The sequence below is a fragment of the Aythya ferina genome, assembly GCF_964211825.1.
Source record: "Aythya ferina genome assembly, chromosome: 9".
Lineage (NCBI taxonomy): Eukaryota > Metazoa > Chordata > Aves > Anseriformes > Anatidae > Aythya > Aythya ferina.
In genome coordinates, this window is record NC_140305.1 from 14,298,007 (window position 1) to 14,320,999 (window position 22,993).

General features: G+C 40.2%; 1 protein-coding gene across 4 annotated transcripts in view; it reads right to left on the minus strand.

The window, feature by feature from the left end:
* The window catches only part of ARHGEF4 (Rho guanine nucleotide exchange factor 4), a 212,951-nt gene that overhangs the window by 148,233 nt on the left and 41,725 nt on the right, over positions 1 to 22,993 (minus strand). The window contains exon 1 of one of the 4 annotated variants that reach the window (XM_084529195.1): positions 19,048 to 19,240. The exons of the other annotated variants lie outside the window; for them this stretch is intronic. Coding sequence (XP_084385321.1) covers positions 19,048 to 19,086 — 39 coding nt within the window. The 5' untranslated portion in view covers positions 19,087 to 19,240. Of the gene's footprint in view, positions 1 to 19,047; positions 19,241 to 22,993 lie in introns of those variants that run through there. 4 annotated transcript variants of the gene reach the window in all.

The following is a 22,993-nucleotide window of genomic DNA, read 5'->3' on the forward strand; positions in this document are numbered from 1 at the left end:
GTCGGTCATCCTTTTTCTTGCTTAGGTAATCAAAAGTCCAAACAAACCTCTCAATACTTTTCTCAGGAACAGGCTCACCAGCCTGTCTCAAACTGCCACCACGTCTCACCAGGAAGGTAGTGTAACAGTACCTCCCCCTCTGGAGTCAAACCAGAGCAGCTAAAGCCAGGGCCTCCTGTCTCACCTCCAAACTATTCTCTTTTTGTCCTTTTCACTGCTTCTCTAAACTCTGAGATCAGTCCCAAAATTTTAGCCTAGTGCTCTGTTGCAAATCAAGTTCTGATCGTCATCATGGTGGTGATTATTAATTTGATTAACCATGACTAGACAGCTGACATACAGGACCTTGTTCCGTCAGGATTTCAGGCAGGATTTCTGCCTACTGCATGGACTGGCAGAAGTGGCATGCTCATGAAGTTTAACACCTGGTGGCTTTGCTATACAGAAGTGCACAGAGAGCTAGAAGTACAGGTTTGCCATGGTGTTATTAATGCACTTGTCCTGCTCTATCTGTTTTTACCTTATTTATGAAGTAGAAAGGCAGCATTTGCCTGTCTTCTCAACTGTATATTTTAAACACAAACACCCTGTAAGATTATATATGGAGTCCAGCCTGTCCTTTGTTGAAAGGTCAGACACTTCTATAACACTAAATATTCAGTTTTCCTACATACTTCTGCAATACTTTTTTATTGGAAATCTGCTCCCTTTGCAAGCACAGACCACGATGCTTCAGTTGCTGCAGTCTGCAGATGACTCCCATACACCCTGGTAACTTTACGTAATCAAAGGGAAGCTCTTTGCAGCAACATCAATGGTCATTCCCCATCCAATATTTACTATTAAGGCAATACTGAAACTATTAAATTTTGTTGAATTTTGTTGTTACTGATCACATCACCATCAGATAAAAACCCATTGTATTGGGTCTTATGCCCACTCTTCAATCCTTGTGCTCCCTCACTTCACACCCCAGCCCAAATGAACATACTGAGTTGGCTGTAAAAGAAGGGACAAACTGAGAACACCTTGCTGCAAAGCTCTGATATCCTGCCCAAAATATTTCCATACAACCATACTGGTGCAAGGAAAAGGGCTACAGAAGGACAAAACTAACAATTCTACTCAGAGGACACAGTCTGCTGATACATGGGATACCACCTCACACTGATTGTTTCCCTCTGGCAGCCAGGTTTTATCACTTTTATCAGTGCTTCCTGTTAGTTTACATTTCTGGCACCAAGCACGGCAGTTGGTTCACATCCATCTGGGTGGGGGCAGAGAGCCGTGCATGACCCATCAGCATGACAAGTCAGGACACACTTGTTCAAGTGCAGCTTTATAGTAACGTGGCTGAGAAGGTTCTCTGATGTAAATAGGCCATATGCTCAGAGATCAAGAAAATTGAGCACAAGGTTGTCTGTACAACTTTGCAAAACATAATCTGGACATCCAAAACAGCACATCAAACTCCAGCACATGTACACCATGTCCTCTAAGGACTATCTCTAAATTATTTGGATTAGGAGCCATCAATTTAATACACTGTTCTTGGAAGAAGTAAGTGGGGCTCAGAAAGTCAAAGGAGGAACACATTTTTTCAAGCTAACAAAAGCCACTGACAGCATATTGGAGCTTCTCGCTTTGGGCAATTACCTAGACATAAACAATACAACTGTTGCATTTCAAGAAGAATCCATTTAACAGCCCTTCTGTGTTTTAAGTCTTTTAAGTCTAAGCTTAAGTTTTAAGTCGTAAGGACTTCACATAGATGAAAGTGCTTTACTGGCACCTCCTGTGGGGACATGGCTAATAACAAGCAGCATGCAAAAGATGTCTTTGATATAAATCTGGATTTGGCTATGAAGAGAGAAGAACTGAAGAGAGATGACTATGATCTGCTCCTGAAACATCCAGTTTCCGAAATATCTGCAGTCTCTTCATATTCTTGAGAAACAACAAGTAGATTCAGTGGCCTCTGCTGTTCAAAATGTGGCCGGCTATTTCACATTTATACTATTTAGAATCATTTTAGTAATGATCAACAGCCACAACTGGTGCAGTAATTTGTATCTGTGTCTGAAAATGCTGTCTGAAGTAGCAAGGCCCGTGCTATGAGTCAGCAAGTGCAGGGCCAGCAGGCTTACTCTAAGGTGGCACTCACTGGCAGGAGTACACGCAAAGGTAGAGCAGCTCTGCAGTGGGACAGGTGAGCTACTCTATAGGCAATTAGGAGAACTTTCTGAATCAGTTGCCCTTGTCCTTACAGGAGATTTCAACTTCCCAGACACAGGCTGGGAATATCCTACTGCTGTGAGAAGCAAGGCTGGGAAATTCCCAAAGCATACTGAAGATAATTTCCTCTCATGAGTACTTTGTGAGGCAAAGAGGAAAGGTGCTTGCTGGTTGAGAATAGGGAAGGCCTTGGGGGAGAGGTGATAGCAGGAGGCTGTCTTGGCCACAGCAATCATGAAATAGTTGAGTTCACAATTTTTGGTATAAGGAGAAAAATGGTCAGCAGAGTTGCCACCCTGGACTTTTAAGCTCCTCAGAGAGCTAGTTAGCAGTATGCTCTGGGAATCTGCTCTAGAGGATTTAGGGGGTCAGTGACAGCTGGCTTCTTTTCAAGAACCACCTTGTAAAAGCCCAGGAGCAGGCAATTCTACTGTGCCACAAGTCAAGCAAGAGGGACAGAAGACCAGAACTAGGGCAGAAAAAGAAAATGTATCTCTGGAAGCAAGGTCTGCTTCCAGAGATACAGAACTGGAACAGAGCACAGAACTGTCGGTCGCATCTGCAGGGAGGAAACAAGAAAAGCCAAAGCTCAGCTTGAGTTGATGCAGGTCAGTGTGGTGTCAGACAAAAAAAACGCTTTTTCATGTATGTCAACAGCAAGAGGAGTTTAGAGAAAAATACTGGACTGCTACTTGATGCAGATGGTCACCTAACAAATAAGGATGAGGAAAAGGTGGAGGCACTTAATGCCTTTTTTGTTTTAGTCTTTAATAGCACTAACGGATCTTGGGCTGCCCAGTCCTCAGACTTGGAGGACCATGCCTGGGGGAGCAGTGACCTGTGCTCATTGAAATTGTAAGGAACCGGTTGTATCAACTGAATATTTCATGGGGCCAAGTCCATGGGGCTTGACAGCATTCACCCCAGAGTATGGAGGGAGTTAGTAGATGTTATAGCTGGACACCTCCCAACAATTTACCATTTTAGTAAGGCCTTTGATACTGTCCCTCCCAGCATCCTTCTGGACAAATTGTCCATCTGTAGGATAAACAGGTTCATGCTAGTTTGGGTGATAAACTGATGAACTCCCCAAGCTCCCCAGCTGGAGGAGAGGAGGCTGAGGGTCTCCCTGCAGCTCCCCGAGGAGGGGAGACAGAGACAGGTGCCAGGCTCTGCTCCCCAGCTGCCGATGGCCCAGAGCTGCACTAGGGGAGGCTCAGGCTGGACACTGGGGGAAACCCCTTCACTGTGAGGGTGGCCAAACACTGGGACAGGCTTCCCAGAGAGGAGGTTGGTGCCCTGGGCCTGTCGGTGTTCAAGAGGTGCTGGGACAGTGCCCTCAATAACACGCTAACTTTTGGTTAGCCCTGTAGTGGTCAGGCAGTTGGACCTTGTGATCTTTGCAGGTCCCCTCCAACGAACTATTCTTTTCTATTTTAGCTTGCTGTTTGTAAGGGCATTCCCAACATCGTTCCTCCCTTTGGAGTTACCAAGGAGAAAGAGCTGCTCAAGGAGTGTGAACTCATCCAGTTCATGTTTGCAAGCTTAAAATGAAAATCCCAAAGGGGCAAGGTACCAACATCACAGTTTACTTTCTCTGTCAGGGTGACTTCTTCCTCACGGGGAGATGGACACCAATAAACCTGACAACAACGTTGTACAACATACACAACTCACACAGAATCACAGAATCACACTCAGCACAAGGAAACACACAGTTCTGATTTGAAGCAGCTAAATGCCATTTTCAGATTCCTCCCATAGACTATTATGGCTTAAAGTTTTCCTTTCCAGGGTCTGGGGCCTTGTTCTCAAAGAATGTGGTAAAGTAGCTCCCTTGGCATCAGCTGTAATTGATAATGTCCATGTTGTACAATGTGCCAGTTGTACAACAAGCCTCAAACATTTATGAATAATTTTAAAATAATGTTATATCTCTGTATCAAAGACTAAGAGTGACTAACAGCAAGATCTCAAAAGGTTCACTTATTTGCAAGGCTGAATTCTTGCTTTAGTGGGGCTTTATAATATCCTTCTCACAAGAATACAGCCTTGTGTTCTGTTCCCCTTACTTCTGGGGCTTGATACAAAAATAAAAGTCTTATTTTTTCTCTCTTGAAAGCCTCATTTATGAGAATGACTGGAATAGGATGAATACTGTTCTCAGAGAGCAAAGGTTATTCTACTTCCATAATTAAAGGTTTCTTTCAGAAAAAAAACACTGAGACAGAAATTTTGTTGTTTATGTAAAACTTTTCCACATATTACTTACAAAAACATGCAAAAAAAACTTGTCATTTTGAATATGATAAATACATGTTTAAGAATAGATAAAAAGATCACTCAAATTTAGCAATGCTGTGCACTCATGGATAATAAGAAGAGGATTGACTCTAAAGACCCCTTTGTCCAACAGCCCCTGCTTCACATCTGCTCCCATGCCTTGGTTGGTCCCTTTGCCCATGAACACCACAGCCTACTGCCTCTCATTCCTCCTTGTCCCGAGGGAGGAGGGTGTTACCTGAGGATCCAGATTACCTGAGAACTTGTTTTCAAGCACAAGTTATTCTGAAGGGTGAGGTGGTATCTGTAGTGTCAGATAGATGCAACAGTAATTCACACTAATACTGAGTGGTCAGAATTTCTTTAGTTTTTCTGTTGTGTCACAGTTAATGTCCCAGTTTTTGATGTCTAACTAATTTCTATACTGTTCGTAAATTCAAGCTGAGGATGAACTGAGCATAGAAATGTAGCCTATTAACCCCCCACTGCTGAAAACAGTCTCTTTTGAAAATCATATGTAAATTGTCCAAACATGTCAGCAGGAGAAACTGTTCCTTCTTAACATATTTTGGCCAGCTTTCAGACCAGCATATTCATCTCTCCAGAAAGTGCCTTGTGCTTACAAATGCTTTATTTATTTCAACATAGCTTTAGCCCCTCAAGCTCAAATCTGTCTTTATCTTTGTCTAAGATGCTGATCTGATTGAAAAAAATTACCCCTGTAAAGAGGCCACATACATTCCTTTTCTACAGGCCAAAACTGAGTAAAAGCGAGGAAATTATTTCTGATTGTAGAAAAGGCAGAATAAATATTCTTACCCATCTACAAAACAAGAAAAACTTTCTTTTTCAAACAATTTGATGCCAACCTTCTTACCCTGTAAAATTTTCAGTACAAAACAGAGGGGATGATCTATTCAGCCCAGTAGTGGAATTAGGCTTTCCAATGAAAATAATTCCTGCACATGTTTCTTACTTGTGAAGGCAGCTGCCTTTGCATTAACCTCTGCATTTGCAGATATCCCAGTTCAGATGGTTCTTTTCAAGAAGCAGCAGTGTCCTTTTCTTTGAAACACTGAACCCTCAGTGTTAACAATGTGGGGAAAGTTTGTTCTTCAAATAGCATAGATGTGTCAAAATGGAAACAGAAATTATGAGAGGAATAAGACGATGACAATCACATGCTTTGTGAAGCAAAAGCAGATTTTGTGTATTTCCATACGACATCCTTACAAACTATCATCCCAGTTCCAGTGCCAGAAATGCAGAACAAATATGATTCCTTGACATAGACCCATATGCCACTAATTGCAGCAGTGTTCCACAAGTGTGGTTTCAGATACGAGGAATTAAATAGTCTCCAGGGTAACTGTGTTCTACTTTGACATCTCATTCGTTTTTGGCAACACATGTAAATGTAAGATTTTAGAATATCTTTTAAGGGATTTTAGAGGTATTGATCAGGCAACAAGAAACAACAAGGAACGAGCCAGGCTTTGGACCACAGCTCATCCAAGCTGCAGTTGGTTAGTTAAAGTTGTTGCCCTGTCCTGATATAGGCTGGGGTATGGGTTGGGGTACAGATTAGCCCAGCTCTCTCACCAGCACTGCAGACATCCTCCCTGCTGGCTCAAAGACTCCATGATGATATCCCCTGGAAAAGAACCAGGCCCCTCTCTGCAGCTGGCAGGGGAAATAGAGCCCCAGGCTGGAACAGGCCCTGGAGGGGAGCTTCTCCACTCCTAGCCCTGTAGGGCACTGTCCAGCTGTGCACATCTGCAGAAACACAACTCAGGCTACTCCTCCGTTGCTCTCTGGTTGACTCTAAATACTGATGTGGGGATGAAGTGACTGCATTAGAAATGTTGAAAAACAGCCGCTCAGAATTTGGCAAGAGTCAGACCTTTGTGCGACACTTAGCAACATGCCTTTCCACAGACATGTGACAGTCTAATTCATTACTGCCTTTCAGCTTCCACATTATTGCCTATTACTGCCATTCTGCCCAATGCACACTGCCGTGATGCTGGATGTCACATCAGAACATTTTCAGTTGGCAAGTGCATGCCTCCTTCTAGCTGTGGGTGGTCTTGGCTTACGTCTCAACTTTCAAGAGTGTGGTCCTCATTCCCAGGGCACCAAAAGCACTTGGCACAGTTCATGTAAATAGGGTGTGGCACTGAACGGCTACTGAGATACCTTATAGAAAATTGTTTTGTCAGTCAAGCCTTGCTTATTGCATTGCAAGCCTAGTGAAAGAAGCTGCTGTACTAAAGGAAGGATAAAAGCAACATATTCAGGACATAATTTCTGAGATCATATTAGACTACCTTTTTATCAAAAGGTTTATGACAGACAAAGCAGAGTTCACTCCACTGACAGTACATCAGAAAGCTTATGGTAACTGGTTGCTAGCTGAAAGACCCAACAAGCCTATAAAATGTAAGCATTAGAAAGGATTTCACTTGCAAAAAATGCTTTACACAGTAAGAAGGTACACAAGTCAAGGCAAAACAAAGCATTTTGCTGAATTGTAATTCTAAAGTAGTCAATAGAGTGCTACCACTCTTACGCAGCTCTAAACCATTATTACTGGGAGAATTTTCTCATAGCTTAACACAGGACTGAAGTAGCCTCAAAAACTGCCAGGCACAACTTCACTGATTCAAAAGAGAAAGGCGCAGATAGAAAGGGAGATAAAAAACAAAACTTGAGATAGACTGCCATTCATTTTTTTTTTATACAGAAAGACAAGAAATGCATGGATACAAAATCTGTATTCTCAGGCTGTAAAAAGTCACCACCTTTGATTTAATCTAAAAATTCTTTCATCTAAATCCCTTTGTTTTAGCAAACAAAATGAGTTTTAAGTTGGTCAGATATTCAAGTCAAATTATGCACCCAAGCATGGTTGAAACATACAGCAGATGTTTCTCATGTAGAGCTGAAATTCAAAGTACATAAGAATAAGAGAGTTTTTATATTTGTGTCTTCCTTTTTCCCATGAATAGACAATAACAGCATTGTTAGCAACCATGAAGTTGCAAACAGATTAATTATGAAATCAAGTATTTGTTTCTTAGTACAGAAAATAATTTGACAAGGCAACATCCAGCTTGTTGAAGAAGTTCTAGTGATACTCTTTTCAACGCATTTCACCTGCATACCTTTCTTTTAATACAACCTAGATGACTGTAGACCCAGGTTGTTCTTTGGCTAATTTTAAAAAGATAGCAAAAGTTAAGGAGCGTGGTTTACTTCTGTGTGCTTCAAACCTAAAGGGGCTTAGAAACTTACCTACTCACAAACAAGCAAGTGGACAAACGTAAGAACTAGGAAAGTATAAGCCATCAAAAAGATTTCACCCCTAATGGTCTTCCGAGTCTGGCTATAAATCAGAACAGATTGCCTGTGACAATCTGTGCCACCTCTTTGACTAGACCCAGTCTCCAAAAGCAGACGGAGATGGAGAGATTATCTACATCACAAAACAAGATGTACTTGAGTCTTAAACTCCATAAGAAAAGCTAATCTTTATTAATTAGTTGCCATAGGAACTCTCAGCTTTGGGAAAGCTATGAATGGTACATCAAGATCAAAACCATATTACTTTTAGCAAATGCCTGCATCATGATTTGGATAATCAGGCAAAAGTTTGCCTATTTTGAGAAGTCTCACAGAAAGACAAACACTACAAGGGTTCAAAATGGAAATAATTATTAATTAATTAGAATAAAAGACATTGCAAATCACAATTATTACAATTCCTTCAGGCTTTCTGGCAAAGACCCGTGACATTAGCTACTGGTGCCTGAATGATGAACAACTGAAAATATCAAGCCAGCAAGAAACAGCAGTCCAGAAACAAGGTGTGAAGGCCCATGCTCTTACCGCCTGCTGGATGATGCATTTAACAGAGAGAGGCCAGGTGTGATGGTAGAAGGCCAAGGATCTTAGCAAGAGTTCTAAATTATTTCTTCACAGAAAAGAGGACTTCTGGGAGTACATTATTCAAGCTGACTTTGGCTTCCTTTCCTCTTTTAAGAACTGTCTGTGTAGATCATACTTTTCCAGGATTTTAAACCTCATACCCCAGAGAGAAAAAAAAAAGATACACAAGACTGATTTCCCCCAGCACTGAGACACAGCTGCTTCATCGGCAGAATGGAGCTGAACAAAACAGAGCAACAGCACAGAGCTGGCAGCATCCAGCTGAACCTGCCGAGCCGGCAGAATTCAATGGGCAGAGCTGAGCTCTTGACAGAAAGATGAAAAAAGCTGAGGAAGCAGGTTTTTTGTTATTGTTTTTTTTGTTTGTTTGTTTGTTTATTTGTTTAAATACAGGGATATTTGTCTATTTTCTGTTGTATTTGGGGAGCAAATGAAGAAAAGAAGAGAACAGGGAGAGGCACAAGACTTTTTAGGCTTCCAGTTGATTCTTTTTACATGGTGATATCAGCCATATAATTCTGGAGTAAATTCTGTAACTGAAAATAACTGCGGACTACACTACGACCATAACTGCATGCCCCTGCAGCAATAGTCATCTGTTCTCTTACTGCAACACCGCATTTCTGGCTTTTCCACTCAAATACATAAATTGGAATGTCCTTTGAACTTTCTTTTGCTGAAATGGTGAAATACAGCAATGTAGGATATATATAATGCACAGTATGTATATACATATCTTATTATATGTAAACTGATATAGCAGTGTAAAATGGCTGTCTTTGAGATTAATTTTTAGAAGTAATTCTATAGATTACTTCCATTTTTGTTCAGGAAACACATGATATTACCTCTGGGATTACTAAATGTTTTATTTTGGATCAGAAACTTTCATTTCATAAACAAATGAAGGGCAATCAAATAGCTTGATTCTTTTGAAGATGGCCAAAATTAGAATAAGGTAGCGTTCACGTCTCCTCATATAAATCAGATAGCATTTCTCAAACAAAAACAAAAACAAAAAAACACCCCCACAGCTGATTTGGGAGGTGATCATTTCAAAATTCAGACCAACATTTGTTGCAACAGTGGTAGATGTGCCAAAACAGGAGTTGGCAAACAGGTGAGAGAGAGCACAGGCATGACAGAAGTGGCTCTATGCAAACTCAAGGTTTGCTTGTTTACCCAGACATTGAAGCAGATTTTGCTGTGACATCAGTCCCTGTCTTTCCCATGTTACTTCACCATCAGCAAACAAGGTAGCCGAGGTGTTATGGCATGACCTGCAGTTCCTGAATACCCATTCCCTCTGAAGAAATAGTTGTCATCATTGTCATTGATGGTAAATATTTAAACCTTTATGTTTCAAAACAGCCTCCTGAAGGTGGGATCAATCTTTACCTTGGGATGTTAAGTTTCAAACTGCAGGAATCTACACAGAAAGAGAGCTTTAAAATTACCTTCATGCATACTACTACTATCACCTTCCAGCATGCATTACAGAAACTGTGTGATAAAAAACTATTATAATTAGTAGCAGTATAGTATCTGATACCAGCTCATGCACTGTACCAACCACAGGTACCCTAGAATAACTTTCGTAACAGTATGAAAGTTTATCATCTTATCCATCTGGTCATGATTACTTTTGCCTGCTGGTGCTTTCAAGTACATTCCAGTTCTTTTCACCACTTGAAAGCCACCTGCACACTAACCATCAGTATTAGACCTAACTGGCCAGAGCAATCAATCTAGCAATGTGGTCTGAGCTAAATCTACTGAAGGCACAGTGTCAGTTGAAAACAGAGAGGTCACATTTATTAGACAATGTTAAGGTTCACTTTCAAAAGATACAATCTCCTTTACAGTCAGTTCTAACTATCCTAGTCACGGTTATCTTCCCATCATTTTTACCCTCTCTATCACAGAGATCCCTAGGACCTTCATCTCATGCATCTCAATTCCAATGAAAAATGAATGAAGTTTATCCCACATACTGTTTAATGACATATATTCTCATTTATATTCCAGTCACTAAGCACTGGAATATGTATAAACTAGAATTTGAGATGGACAATAATTCACTCCTTGTGTAAACTGTGTAAGTTTATCTCCATTAATAAGGACACACTATAAACTGAAAGATGTTTTTTTTTTCTTTCCAGAACTGCAGAAATTACAATTGTTAGCCCATCCTCACTTTGCTCACCTTTGAAGGCTCAGGTGACAGCCATGAAACTGTTGTTTGTTGCTTTACATAAACTTTGGTTCCTTCATACAGATGGTTATTTGCATCTTAAATTATTATACTCAACCACTTTTTAAAACTCACAGAATACACAGGATTTGATGCTTACCTGCTGTAAACAGATTTGCTGAAGTTGTACTAAGACTGAAAAGGTCGAATTGTAAGTTTGATCAGAGTTGTCTATTCAAAATGCTGAGCTTCAGCTAGTAGCGAGAGCCAGGCTCTGCAAACAAGGCTTATCCAAGGCCCTCCACGACCACATCACTGTTTATAAAAAGAGATATTTTTTTTGTAATAGAGAAGCAAAGATGCTTATGAGACCCCACTGAAGAGGAAAAGCAACTGTCTTGTTTATTTCAGAAAGGTTGTATATATGAAGTAGCATTTCACTCAAACATAAATGTTATTCTCAATTTGTCACTGTTGGCACATGGGCACTGAATATCAGGCAAACCTACCATGGGAAATATCCAAAAGCATCAGATTGTTTGTTAGCCCCCACCTATTAAGCATCATTTTAGAAAATTGGCTTAGTGGAAGGTAGTTGAAATGAAGAATTGTTCATAAGGAGCCATCCATTGCTGGAGCAAGCACTGCATGAAATTCCACCTGTAATCTTAGCATACCTCATCCTTTGAAGACTACATCAGTATTTCACCTTTATTTTTTACCTCTGTGATATGAAAGGTGATGTTTCAGCTGAGAAGCGTTTCAGCTATATGTATAAAATACCTCCAGTGGCTCCAGACCCAGCTGGTTGAAGTGCCTGTAACAAGGTTGTCCTATACCAGCAGTGCTTGTGTGTTGCAAGGTGTTCATTATTTTAATCTTTGTCTTGCATATTGCATTAAACCACAAAAATGTTGTCATTGACAATTAATCTCATGCAAACTCTTGTCTTGTCTCCTGGGATTTTTATTCAGGCAACAATTCTCGTGGGGTCAAAAGTTAAACCTAAGGCTATGTATAGGTCTTAGTAATTTTTAACTTTGTGGTGTGGTTTAATCACACAGATTTTCATTCTTCATTTATATGTTGTGTACAGGGTGAAACCTTTTCTTAAGGAACATTGTTTAAGTGCTACTAGACTGCAATAACGTTAATTGAAATTCTGTTTAATCTACGTAAATGCTCATCTGTATGACCTCAATAACGTTACGGAAAGTTTCTCAGCAGCAAGCCCTACTCTTGCTTTGTAGGATTCCATCTCTGAAGAGAAAAAGAAACTGTGACTCCCAAGCAGCTTGACTTCTTTGCAACACATCCTGCCATATCACCAGAATTGTCCCTTTGCTGGCTGTTGACAAGATACCAATGATCACTCTGCAGGAAATCTGGATCTGAACATAATATGAGCTTTGATTACATGATTATGCAAAAGCTGACGAAGATCTTCAGGAGGTTTCCCACACTTTTGCCTGTAAACACACCGTTCTTCAGCCCTGGATGTTACCTTTCACATGTACTCCTTTAATCTGCAAAGTTCTCTTTTCTAAGAAATAAATTCCTACTTTTGTTGGAACACATATAGCTTACAATTTGTCACGTATCAAAACTAAATTTATAAATAATCCTAGAGGCAAAGAAGTCCAAGTAATTCCACAAACGTAATCTGTATTATCTTCTCTCAAGCAAAGGCTGAGCAAATGGATGTATTTGTTAAGTCCCATCAGTGAATGCATTTTAATTGCACTGGCTGTTATAGCCATTCTTCAGTGGACATCCTCTACAGTGTAAGCCATGGATCAGTCTGTCTTGCAATAAAATCGACAGGCATTACTATTTATTGAAATAAGTATTAATCCCAATTGTCAATGGCTTGAATGCAGGATTTGCTTCCACCCTCCTGGACTAATAATAGCACTCTGGTATTGAAGATTTCAGATGGTGCCTCTGTGCGTGTCTATCACCCCTGTTAATTTACATACATACAGGCAGGTTAATCAGGAATTACCTGGCTGCCATTAATTCCAGTTTCCATTACTGTCAAAGACTCATTTATTTTTCAGAGACACTTTTGCATGCTAAACAGTTCTACCTTTTCCTTTATTTCTCCTTAAGTCCCTCTGAGGCAAAATGCACTCTCTTTTTCACTTAGAAATAGTGAGACTTCAGTTGACACTTCACTTCCTTAATAACATGTCTTCACTGACACAACAGCTAAGAATGATCTAAATATTCATTTCATTTTTCAGTCAATAGTATTTTCAGTCTAATCTGTTCTGTGAATGAGCTCTTAGCTTAATCCCTCCAATTTATTTGCTTCTGATACAGAAATATATAGGTTCTGTATTCTCATCTGGTATCACATTCTTCCACATACTGCAGCAATTTTTCCCCATGCAGACTGCTCCTTTTTATGCACTATGCCGTACTTTTGGTTTAAGAAGGTACATTGGTATTACACAATGTTACAAAACCATCTGAGTTAAGAAATTCTCAATCCTGATGATTTGCCATATACTCTATGGCTTAATTCACCATCAGAAGACAGCTTACTGCTTTTTAGATGGAAGCCATTGCAGAAGTAAAATATATAAATTCTCACCCTTCCTTAGTATCCAAACTTATTAGAAAATTTAACTCTGGCCATCGTACTCATTGTGTCAGTGAAAAATGCACTTTAACAAAAACATTTTACTTTCTATGGACAAAATTAAGAGGCTGTAGTTATCTCAAGTTGAAGAACATTCACCTACATCTACTTCAGTTCCTATGAAAGTAAGACCTTCATAGAGGCATTTAGCTGTGTTTTTAAAGACATTTAAAAACACAAGACTCTTTTAACATTTTGAAAGATTAAACATTCACAGCACTGACTGTGATATTCATTCTAATGTATATATAACCCAGGGGTTCTTGCAACCATATGTGCAATCATACAAATTTGTTGTTTTGCTTATTAAATGAGACATTAGCAGCCCTCTAAGATTTTAATGAACAGGTGTGTATTCTGGTCTTACCTGTAGAGTTGTTAGTCAGGTAGTATGAGTTGCTATAGATGTTACTATAGGATCTAAGCTGACATTGTCAGATTGTCATTTCAGCTCCAGCTCTATATTGGCTTGGTTTAATTTATACTAGAAGTTCATTAGCTAAACACTGACAGTCTTTTTCAGTCCGTTTTGCAATAAGGCAGTTCCCACCCAACACTGAGATGGTGCATTTGTCTCTTTATAGTTTTTGGTGCTATTCAGAAAGCTGGAGCATTGGCATATGGAAAATCCAACTGTACAGGATCACCTGGACACCTAGAAGTCTGAAACCTGAGATTCTACACGCTCACTGGATGAGAAAGGTCAATACACCATTAAGATATCTACACCATTGTGCCAGATAATTGAGCATGCTCAAAGATCACAGTAGTATACCACACACCACACTGTCTAGATAAGATGATGAACAACTGATAAACACATTTTTAAAACAGCTGTATGTAACAGTCATGCCTTACTTTTAGGCAAAGGTTGTGGCAACATCCATAGCCATTTTTCAATTAAATATGGCACATCCAAGACAAGACATGTAACAGCAATGTTACAGCTTATAACAGAACCAACACACCTGCAGATGACAAGGCACATTTTCATCAGTACGAGATTCTGACTTCTGCAAGGGTACACAGCAGGGTCTCTGCCTCTATGAAAGTGGTACAGGTCCACCTGAAAGGAGAACTCCTTGTTTAAAAATCTCTGCTATAGTTTCACTGGTAGGGAATAAGAGGCTGACCTGAAGAGCAGAATAACCAGACATTATTTTACTGTCCATTTTACAGGTATTTTAGAGGTGCCAAGGCTGAAACTGACAAAGACTAGCCCAGGTAAAAGACTGATAGTCATAATAATGACAGTCATTTTATAAGTCATAAAAAAATAAAACACAAGGTGTGGACAGACACCTAACTTTTCAGGATAAGTGAATCTCTAATGAGACAGATGCAAGACCTAAAACTTCTACATATATCATATTTGATTTCTTAAACCAGAACAAAAATCCCTCAGAGAAACACATATACTGTGGACCAACTCTTCAGTCTGATGCATGTAAATCTGAGCTTTGCATACTGTTCAAAGAAAGAATCAGCAAATCCAGGTTCAGATCCAAAGTCTAAGCTGAATAGGCTGCAAAAACTAACTGAGCAGAAGGCGCACAGATTTCTGACCAGAATTAAAAGAAAGTTGTGGCCATTGAGACAGAGAAATGCATGAAATACTTTGAAAACTGAATCCAACATGAATTTAGGATGTTCTACAGCTGTGCAAGACTGCTTTAAGAAGATCATTGTATGCTGTGGTAAAATATTCCAAATTTAGTTAAACCTGGTGCTTTAAGAGCAAATCTGCTGATTTGCTCTTAAACTGAAGAGCACACTGGAACACACTGAATTTATAGGGAATAGTTCAGAGATATGAGCAAGAGCTGCAATCTCAAACCATTTGTAAAAATGTAAACACGATCTTCTGCCTAGGTATTGTTCCCCCAGAGCCTTTTTTATCCTTTCTGATTAAGCTAGGAAAAGCTCTTATTGCAACAACTAGTCTTCAAGGAATGCACAACAAGGCACTCCTTTAAATCCTACAATGTGCAAGCCCACAGCTCTATGACCAGTACCCAGAACAAGGGGCTCTACCAGCATTGTCTCTATTCACCTGGTGGGACTGCCTAAGATACACTACATCAGAAAACGGGATGCTGCCGTAACCTTGCCATTTGCCTCTGACAGTGCTGAGCAGAAATGCCAGTGCAGTGCTCTGACAGCTATTATGAGAGCAGCAGCAGGGCTCCTAAAAGCTCTGCCTGCGCCTGACTGCTCAGGCATAGACTGGCCTTTTAAAGTGGCCAGGAATTGTTTAGCTGGTATTAGTGGCCTGGAGCTTTGGTTCAGAGAGAACAATAGCCATACTATTTTAGAGGCTTTAAAGGTATTAGTGGCAAATCTGCATCCGTGCCTTGTTTACAGCTGTACCAATGGTATTAGACAGGAATTGAAAATAACTGCAACAGGCTGCTTGTTTAGAAATGCTCCACGCCAACAGTGAAAACAAGATTATTATTATGGCTATCATGAAATACAGCAGTACTAACCAGCATTTTCTGGTTTTGAAGTTAAAGTAAACAGTCAGATACCTTAGAACTTTGGTATTGCACCTCACAAAAACTGACCAATTATGGATCATCTGAGCCAGTTCTGATTTTCATTCAATAAGGAGTTACATTTTGATTTCTGTACGTTTCTGTGAAAACTTAATATTTTCACATCAAGTCAAGTGGACAGATATACAGAATATTTCAAAGAAAGGGTTATTTAAATTAATGAGAAAAAAAAAAAAAAAAAAAAACAGCAGCTGAAAACAATGCAGTACTGCATCTGTAACAACATCAATATCTTTTTCTATTTATCTTGGCAGAACCAAAAATAAACAAATTAAGCCTTTAAATGGATTCTTATAGGAGATAAAAATCTTGATTGGCTAAGATATAACAGCATGTCACTGCTGATACATCTTCAGAAGATCAGATGCACTAGCAATTTTGTGTCTACTTTGACCAGGCAGTGAAAGGACCTGTGATGCTGGCACACCGTTACACATGGTAAAATCCCAGCTGCATGAACCTGTTGTGGGCCTAACATAAACACAAGCTCTGTACACTTCTAATATGCAGGTGCCTATATGTCTAAAAGCAAGGATGCAACACTTTAAATAGCCTGGGACAGTGAAATTGGGGCAGAATGGGATAGTCACTAGCTCTGATTACCCAGTGTCCTGTGCCTTCGAGATATAGTTCCAAGTATTTCACATCTAGAAAGGGCAAGAATGAAAAGTTAGGATGGAGAGTTGGGTTAATAGCTAATGATGGTGTCTCTTCAGTGTCCAGCCTTATTCCAGATCCCTGGCTCTCCCAGAAAACAGTCATGCTAGAAGGCGGCCCTACCAAGCTGCTGAAGACTCCTAGGGCTTTTAGAGCCACAGCTGCTATGCAAGCCCTCTGACCAGAAACAGATGGGGGCATTCTGGGGGCTGCAGCTCCCTCCTGCAGCTGCAGGAGCAGGCTCATGCCAGCTCCACTTCCTCCTGCTTCTCCCAGCAGCAGCAGCAGCTGATTTGACTTCCAGAGGAGGGCAAGGAGCACAACAGTGACCTTAGGGTTAGCAGCATTTACCTCAAAGCCAAGGGCAGGCTTATTAGCTGTTTGGCCTTTCAGTCAGGAGAGGGTGATACTTTTCAAGTGCCCTGCTGCAAATATGGGGATGTTAAGAAATAAAATCTGACTGAGAAATATGGTTAAGACCTCAAAATTGCTTTTCAAGCTATTTGGGTCATTTTAATATGACCCAATATTATATGACCAATATTTGGGTCATTTTAATATGACCCAAATCACAAGAATGTCATAGTGCAGCATGGTGCACAGGAGCAGCAAAAGACAGCTACACATTGCCTCCAGGTCAGCTTTCAGTTAAGAGCTTTCTGTTCCAAGAAAAATTCATAAACAAACAAACAAAAAGATGAAACTGTAATTACAATACACTTAAATTACCTTCCAATTTGGAAAAACTCTGTCAGACTTAGCCAACTTAGATTTAAGACAATAAACACAAAATGAAACCACTAGATATTAACTGACCTGTCAATATTTCAATCTGAAACCAATAGAGATGGCACAAAGCTGCTACAAATTCAAATGATAATTTTCAGAATGGGTCCAGTTATCAACATAATACAGATGACAGCTACCACTTTTACTTGGTCCCGTTTTTCTCAAGAACTAGTGTCTTAACACTACTGTAGATGTCTGGTGTTTTTGTAATAAATAAATAAATGCTCTTAAGTAGTGAGAAGCACTGTCACCTTAAAGATATTTAAATACACCTAAGCAACATGTTTTATGAAGTTAATTTTTGAAGTTGTAGGCTTGTCATGTGATGAAACAGCAATACAAGTATGATGAGACAATAGCTGTATCCCAGTACTGGAGAAAAACCTTCCTATTGTATTTTTCCTGTCCCTCGTTTTTCCTTCCCAAAGAATGCAGTGCTTACAGTAACACAGTAATTCAGAAAAAGGTACGTTGATATTCTCAATGCAAATGTAGATAATTTTCAAGACAAGCTCCACACAATCCCCCTATCAAAGGTTGCCAAAATGAGGCCTACCTTCCACTTAGAAGTGTTACAGGTTTTTTATGAATGAGCAGGCAGTTGCAGGGCAGAGCGGGCAGGGTGATTTTTCTACACATTTTTAGGTAGAAAAATTAAACTTTTTCTCACTGTTCCAGCAAACAGCAGTTGGTTTCCACAGAGCCACCCTGCTCTGAGATTTACTGCTGACTTTACATGAGTGGCTACAATCCTGAAGCATACTTTACCAAGAAATAGTTTGATGTGAAAATGTGTCAGTGAGAACATAATGGCAAGTGGGAATTCAGCTCATTACAATTGCTCCGTTCCTTAAGTGTGTTCCTTCTAAGTCAGCATAATTCTCTATCACTCTTCAAATTCTAACATTTTAGATCACAGAATAATCCAATATTTGCTAATCCAATTAAACTTCCATTTCCCTTGACCCACACTTCCCCAAATCATCTAGGCATTTCACAGTGCACGCTTCCAGCGAAACCTGCAACACGCGCTCCAGCCAGCACCGAGCCGTCACTCTGAACAGGATGAATGCCACAGCCGGTGCTCCGCGTGAAACAGCCACCTCAGCCCAACAGCAGCCAGCAGCACGTCCTCAGTCACAGCACTGCTGAGGTTGTTAGATTCACAGGAATGAAACTGTCCCCAGAGAGTTACGTACCCATCACTGAGGCTTCGATTTTTTGATCTGGTTTTAATAATATGAAAGATAAATTTACACTTCTGTGCAACATTTTGTAATTTATTTTGTACCTAAAATGTTTTCAATGATAGTAGCATTCAATCAGTCAATCTAGCATGCTTAAAATACAACAAACACTTCAGGAAAATGTAATAAAAACAAATTATAATTTGTTTTTGCCTCATAAAATGCATTTGCTGCCACTACAACTCCCTGTTTACAGATGTGGCTTGCACCATAAATGTTATGGTTTTCATCATATAAGAATCTCCCAACATACAGCCAAAAAAAAGCATTTCCTCTTTATTCTAACAGAAAATAACCACTTTCTACAACAAATCAAATGTTAACACAGCAAAGCAAGTTGCAAACTTGGTGAATGCACTCAGTGGGCATCAGTTCTCAAGACAACTACTTTCTACATTCCCTTAGAACGACTTCAGATCTAAGTCTCTCAAAACAAAACTAAACCAAACAAACTCCCACACTTAGGAAAAGTTTGAAATTGCTTACCTTGAAGAAGCTCCGAAGAAAATACATTATGCTTAACATTTTGGAGGTTTAAAATGAGGAATTGTTCAATCTTTAGAACATCCAAGGCCTGGGTGAATTCCTCCACTCCTGCTGTGTCTTTAGTTACATGCTTTCTTGTTGCTATTTTGGACGGTCTTAGTACAAGAGAAGCATGTGAGCCATGCCAGGAGCTTATGCTAAGGAGTTGCATAACAATTAGGGCTTATCTGTGCTGTGCTGTACAGTACAGCAATGCAAACAGGTTTGTTCACAGTTTACTAGCCCCAGAACACTTCTACTAGGCATGCCCAGAATGATGCCATTGTATTTGCTAAAGAAACTAAAGCTATTTGTGAGTGCTTCTAAAAGAACTGGAACTACAAAGGACAGCACATGTTCCCTTACATCCCCCCCAGCTTTCCCTTTTTGCCAACTTAAAGTTCAATCAGTGAGTATTATGCATGCTGCAGCATTTAAAAGCAAAGGCTCCCACAGTATGAGCTTTCTAGCTACTGCTTTTAAAGGTGAGGGCAAATTGCAGAACAAGTCTTTTGAAATGCAGAAGAGTACAGACATTTTTCAGTTTCTTCTTCTCTCTCACTTTACAGTAATGTATCTTAAAGACTATCTGTGTTTCAGTAACATTCAACAACACAGAGGTGCAATTTATGCCATGTAGTAAAAAAATCTTTCAACATTAAATTGCCAGGACTGAGAGTTACAGGTAGTCTACTGAGAGTGGAATTAAAGACAGGAAATACACACTGCAGACAAGTTCTCAGAGCAGGATCACTCTACACCTCAACAACTGTCAGACCCAGACTGTTATTGCATGCTTTCATTTATTTTTAATTGATCCATGGCTTATATTTGAACTATTCAAAATACCTGACACTAAAATCTTCACACCAAGAAGAGATGTTTGAGGGACCTGTTCCAGAGTAGTTCCTGATACTCTGTGCTGCTGGCTACAGGAGAGAAATTAGGCTAAGCAGACAGATGTGCTGTGCATCCAGCACATCAATGCAAGAGGAGGGAGAAAATCCGACACCACAGCTGACGTCCCAGAACACCCGCAGAGAGGAACACCCACTCTAACATGAAACACACTCTCTGATCCACCCTGTGCAATGGAGGATCTCTGTGTCACCGCCCACCAGCAACCACGTCCCCCACATGCCTTGGATTTGCAATACCGCAAACCCCTCTGTAGCTTCCAGCAGCCATTCTTCTTGCTGCTCTATTTTAAATAGAAATATTTTTGTTTTGGTAGGACATGCAAATGAGACTTTTATGCATAAATCAAATACTTTAGAGCAGGAAGCCGTATTTTAACATATACACATTTTTTCTGCCATTGTGGGAACGGCGTAAGTTAAGTATACCCAGTCATAAGGAAGGACACACCTAACTTGTTAGAAACCAGGCCAATAATTTCTAAATTGCAACATAAGGCTGGAAATACAATAAAGTCAGTGGTTTGATTTGCCAAACGGCAGTATTTCTTCAATGAAATCAGTCCTGCTATCTCACAGGATTTCATGGATTAAAGAAGGGCTTTCCCTTAAATCTCAATTTTAAAAGATATACTCATCAATAATATATATATGTAGCAATATTTTTAAGTAAAATTTAGATAAGAAATTGGGAGGTAAACAACAGACCTAAATCCTAAAAAGTCTCAAAACCCAACAACAATTAAAAATCCATTTTTTTAAAATGGACATTTTAAAATGTCCTAAGAAGTGAGTGGGCCCAGATGGAGTATTTTCAATGCTTTTATTTGTTAATTCTGAAGTTGAAATTGAAGATGACTTTTCACAATTAATTCTGAAGTTACCATCTTTCATTTATGCTCCACTTATTGGAGATCTGTCAGGCACTCACCCTTCCTGCCTGCTGGCCCAGAGAGCTTCGCAGCCCAGGCGCAGCTGAAGCCGAAGCTGAGCTCAGGCTGGCAGCAGAAGGAGATGGCCACTAAGAGTAGCCCACCTCTGAGCCACCTTGGCATTTATTTTTCACAAATGAAAGGGAAAATGAAGCCATATTTGTGTGTGAAGTGGTTTTAGTAAAAAAGCAACTTACATGCGTGAAGTATTTCTACTTCCTAGAGAGCCTCCTTCACTGCAAACAGCGCCCCAAAAGCAGGACATTGCCTCTGTCCGGGGGGCTGCCACAGCTCTTGACTCCCATTTCAGGTTCTGAAATGCTTATCTCCCACCCTATTCACCCATACTTTACTTGTTTGGGGCTGGAAATAAGGATGTTTGACCTTTTCACCAGATTCCAGTAAATCAGATGAGATCTTTTCTTCAGAGACTGCTACATTTCTTGGACTAGTTTACTTCATTGTGCTTCACCAAATAGGATGTGCAGACTGTACTCACTCCCCTAATCCTGCCACTCTTTAAAGACAACAGTGCTATTATGGGAAGCCTGCTGTCCAAAACTTCACAAAAATTGCAAGAAACTTCCTAGAAATCAGCCCTTTGCAAACCTGCATCTCAGCCCAGCATTATTGGCTATGTTAGCCTCTTCACCTACCCGAACAATACAGGTTAAATGCGGCACCCGTGCCCAGGTGGCTTCAGGGGCTCTGTGAGGAGATGCCGGGGCTGCCTCACGCCAGACACAGCTGGTTCCGGCTGGTTCCAGCCTGCTCCAGATGGTTCCAGAAGGTTCCGCCGGGGAGCGGTGCGGGGAAGGTCTCTCAGTTTGTGTTTCTCTCCATACAACGCCGTTTTAACTGGTGATAAATTAACTTTCCTGAAGTTGAGTCTGCTTTGCCCATGGTGGTATTTTTGCCTTTATCTCAACCCAGGAGCTTTTTCATCATTTTATTTCTCCCCTGTCCCACTGAGGAGTGAGAGAGCAGCTGGGTGGGTGTCTGGCTCTGCAACAACCGGCAGACCTAGTATAACCAAGAGAAGCTGCAGCCTGGATTAATCTGTGTTAGGATACGTGCAAATGACTAAAAGGTCTCCCTTCCCCCTTTATTCTACATCTAATGAACAAAGTTACTAATGACAGTAACTTTGATTTGTAAATATATAAAAAAATGCCTAAAATTGTGCATTTTCTAGAACGTCAGCCTGCTGCCAGTACACTGTTTTTTTGTAGCTAACCTTTCATGGTTTCTCACTGCCCACCTCTCTCCCTACCCCCTGCTTAAAAGCAAACCATGGGTTCCCAGGTGTTCACTATTACAGAGCCCACTCGCTATTATGGAGTCTACTTTCAGAGTGAGGAGTTTGTCCCTTGACGTAAGGGACATGTCCCTTGACAATCACAGCAATTATTTTTTAGTGCATGATCCTGATGTTTCATTTGCTCAATGGGGATGTATTCCTGTCAGCACAGGCATATAGCTGTTAATCCCCAAGTGCCCATTGCCAGTCACTGTTGCTTATAGTTAAGATAGTGTATCTTAGTGATAACGTTACCTAAATCTGCATGCTCTTTCTGCTTTTTAAAGAACAGCAGCTGAAAACTGTCACAGAATCACAGAACAAAAAAAAATCCATTTTGCCATTTGCTACCACAGACACAGATTACTGTTTAAACTGGCACTGAAACCAATAAATAAATAAATACAAGAAAGAAAGACATGGACCCAAACATAGAGACACTGCTTCCAGCAGATCAGGCAGTATGGGATGTCTTAACCACAGACATCTGTCTAATGTTAGGTACCAAAACTCTGTGGAGCATTGAGACTGGGATTCTCTAAAGACAGGCAAGTGACACTGAAACTCCACTACTGTACTGGTCAAACACTTTTCTTCACATGATTTTAAATACTTGAGTACTTCATTTACCTTTCACTAGGGTTAGTTTAACATAGATGGATACTATGTAAATTCTATCATGTTGGCTTCCAAAACAACAAAATGTTAGAAAATATGCTGATAGTCATTCCAGCTTAATAGCTGCAAAGGTCAAACAC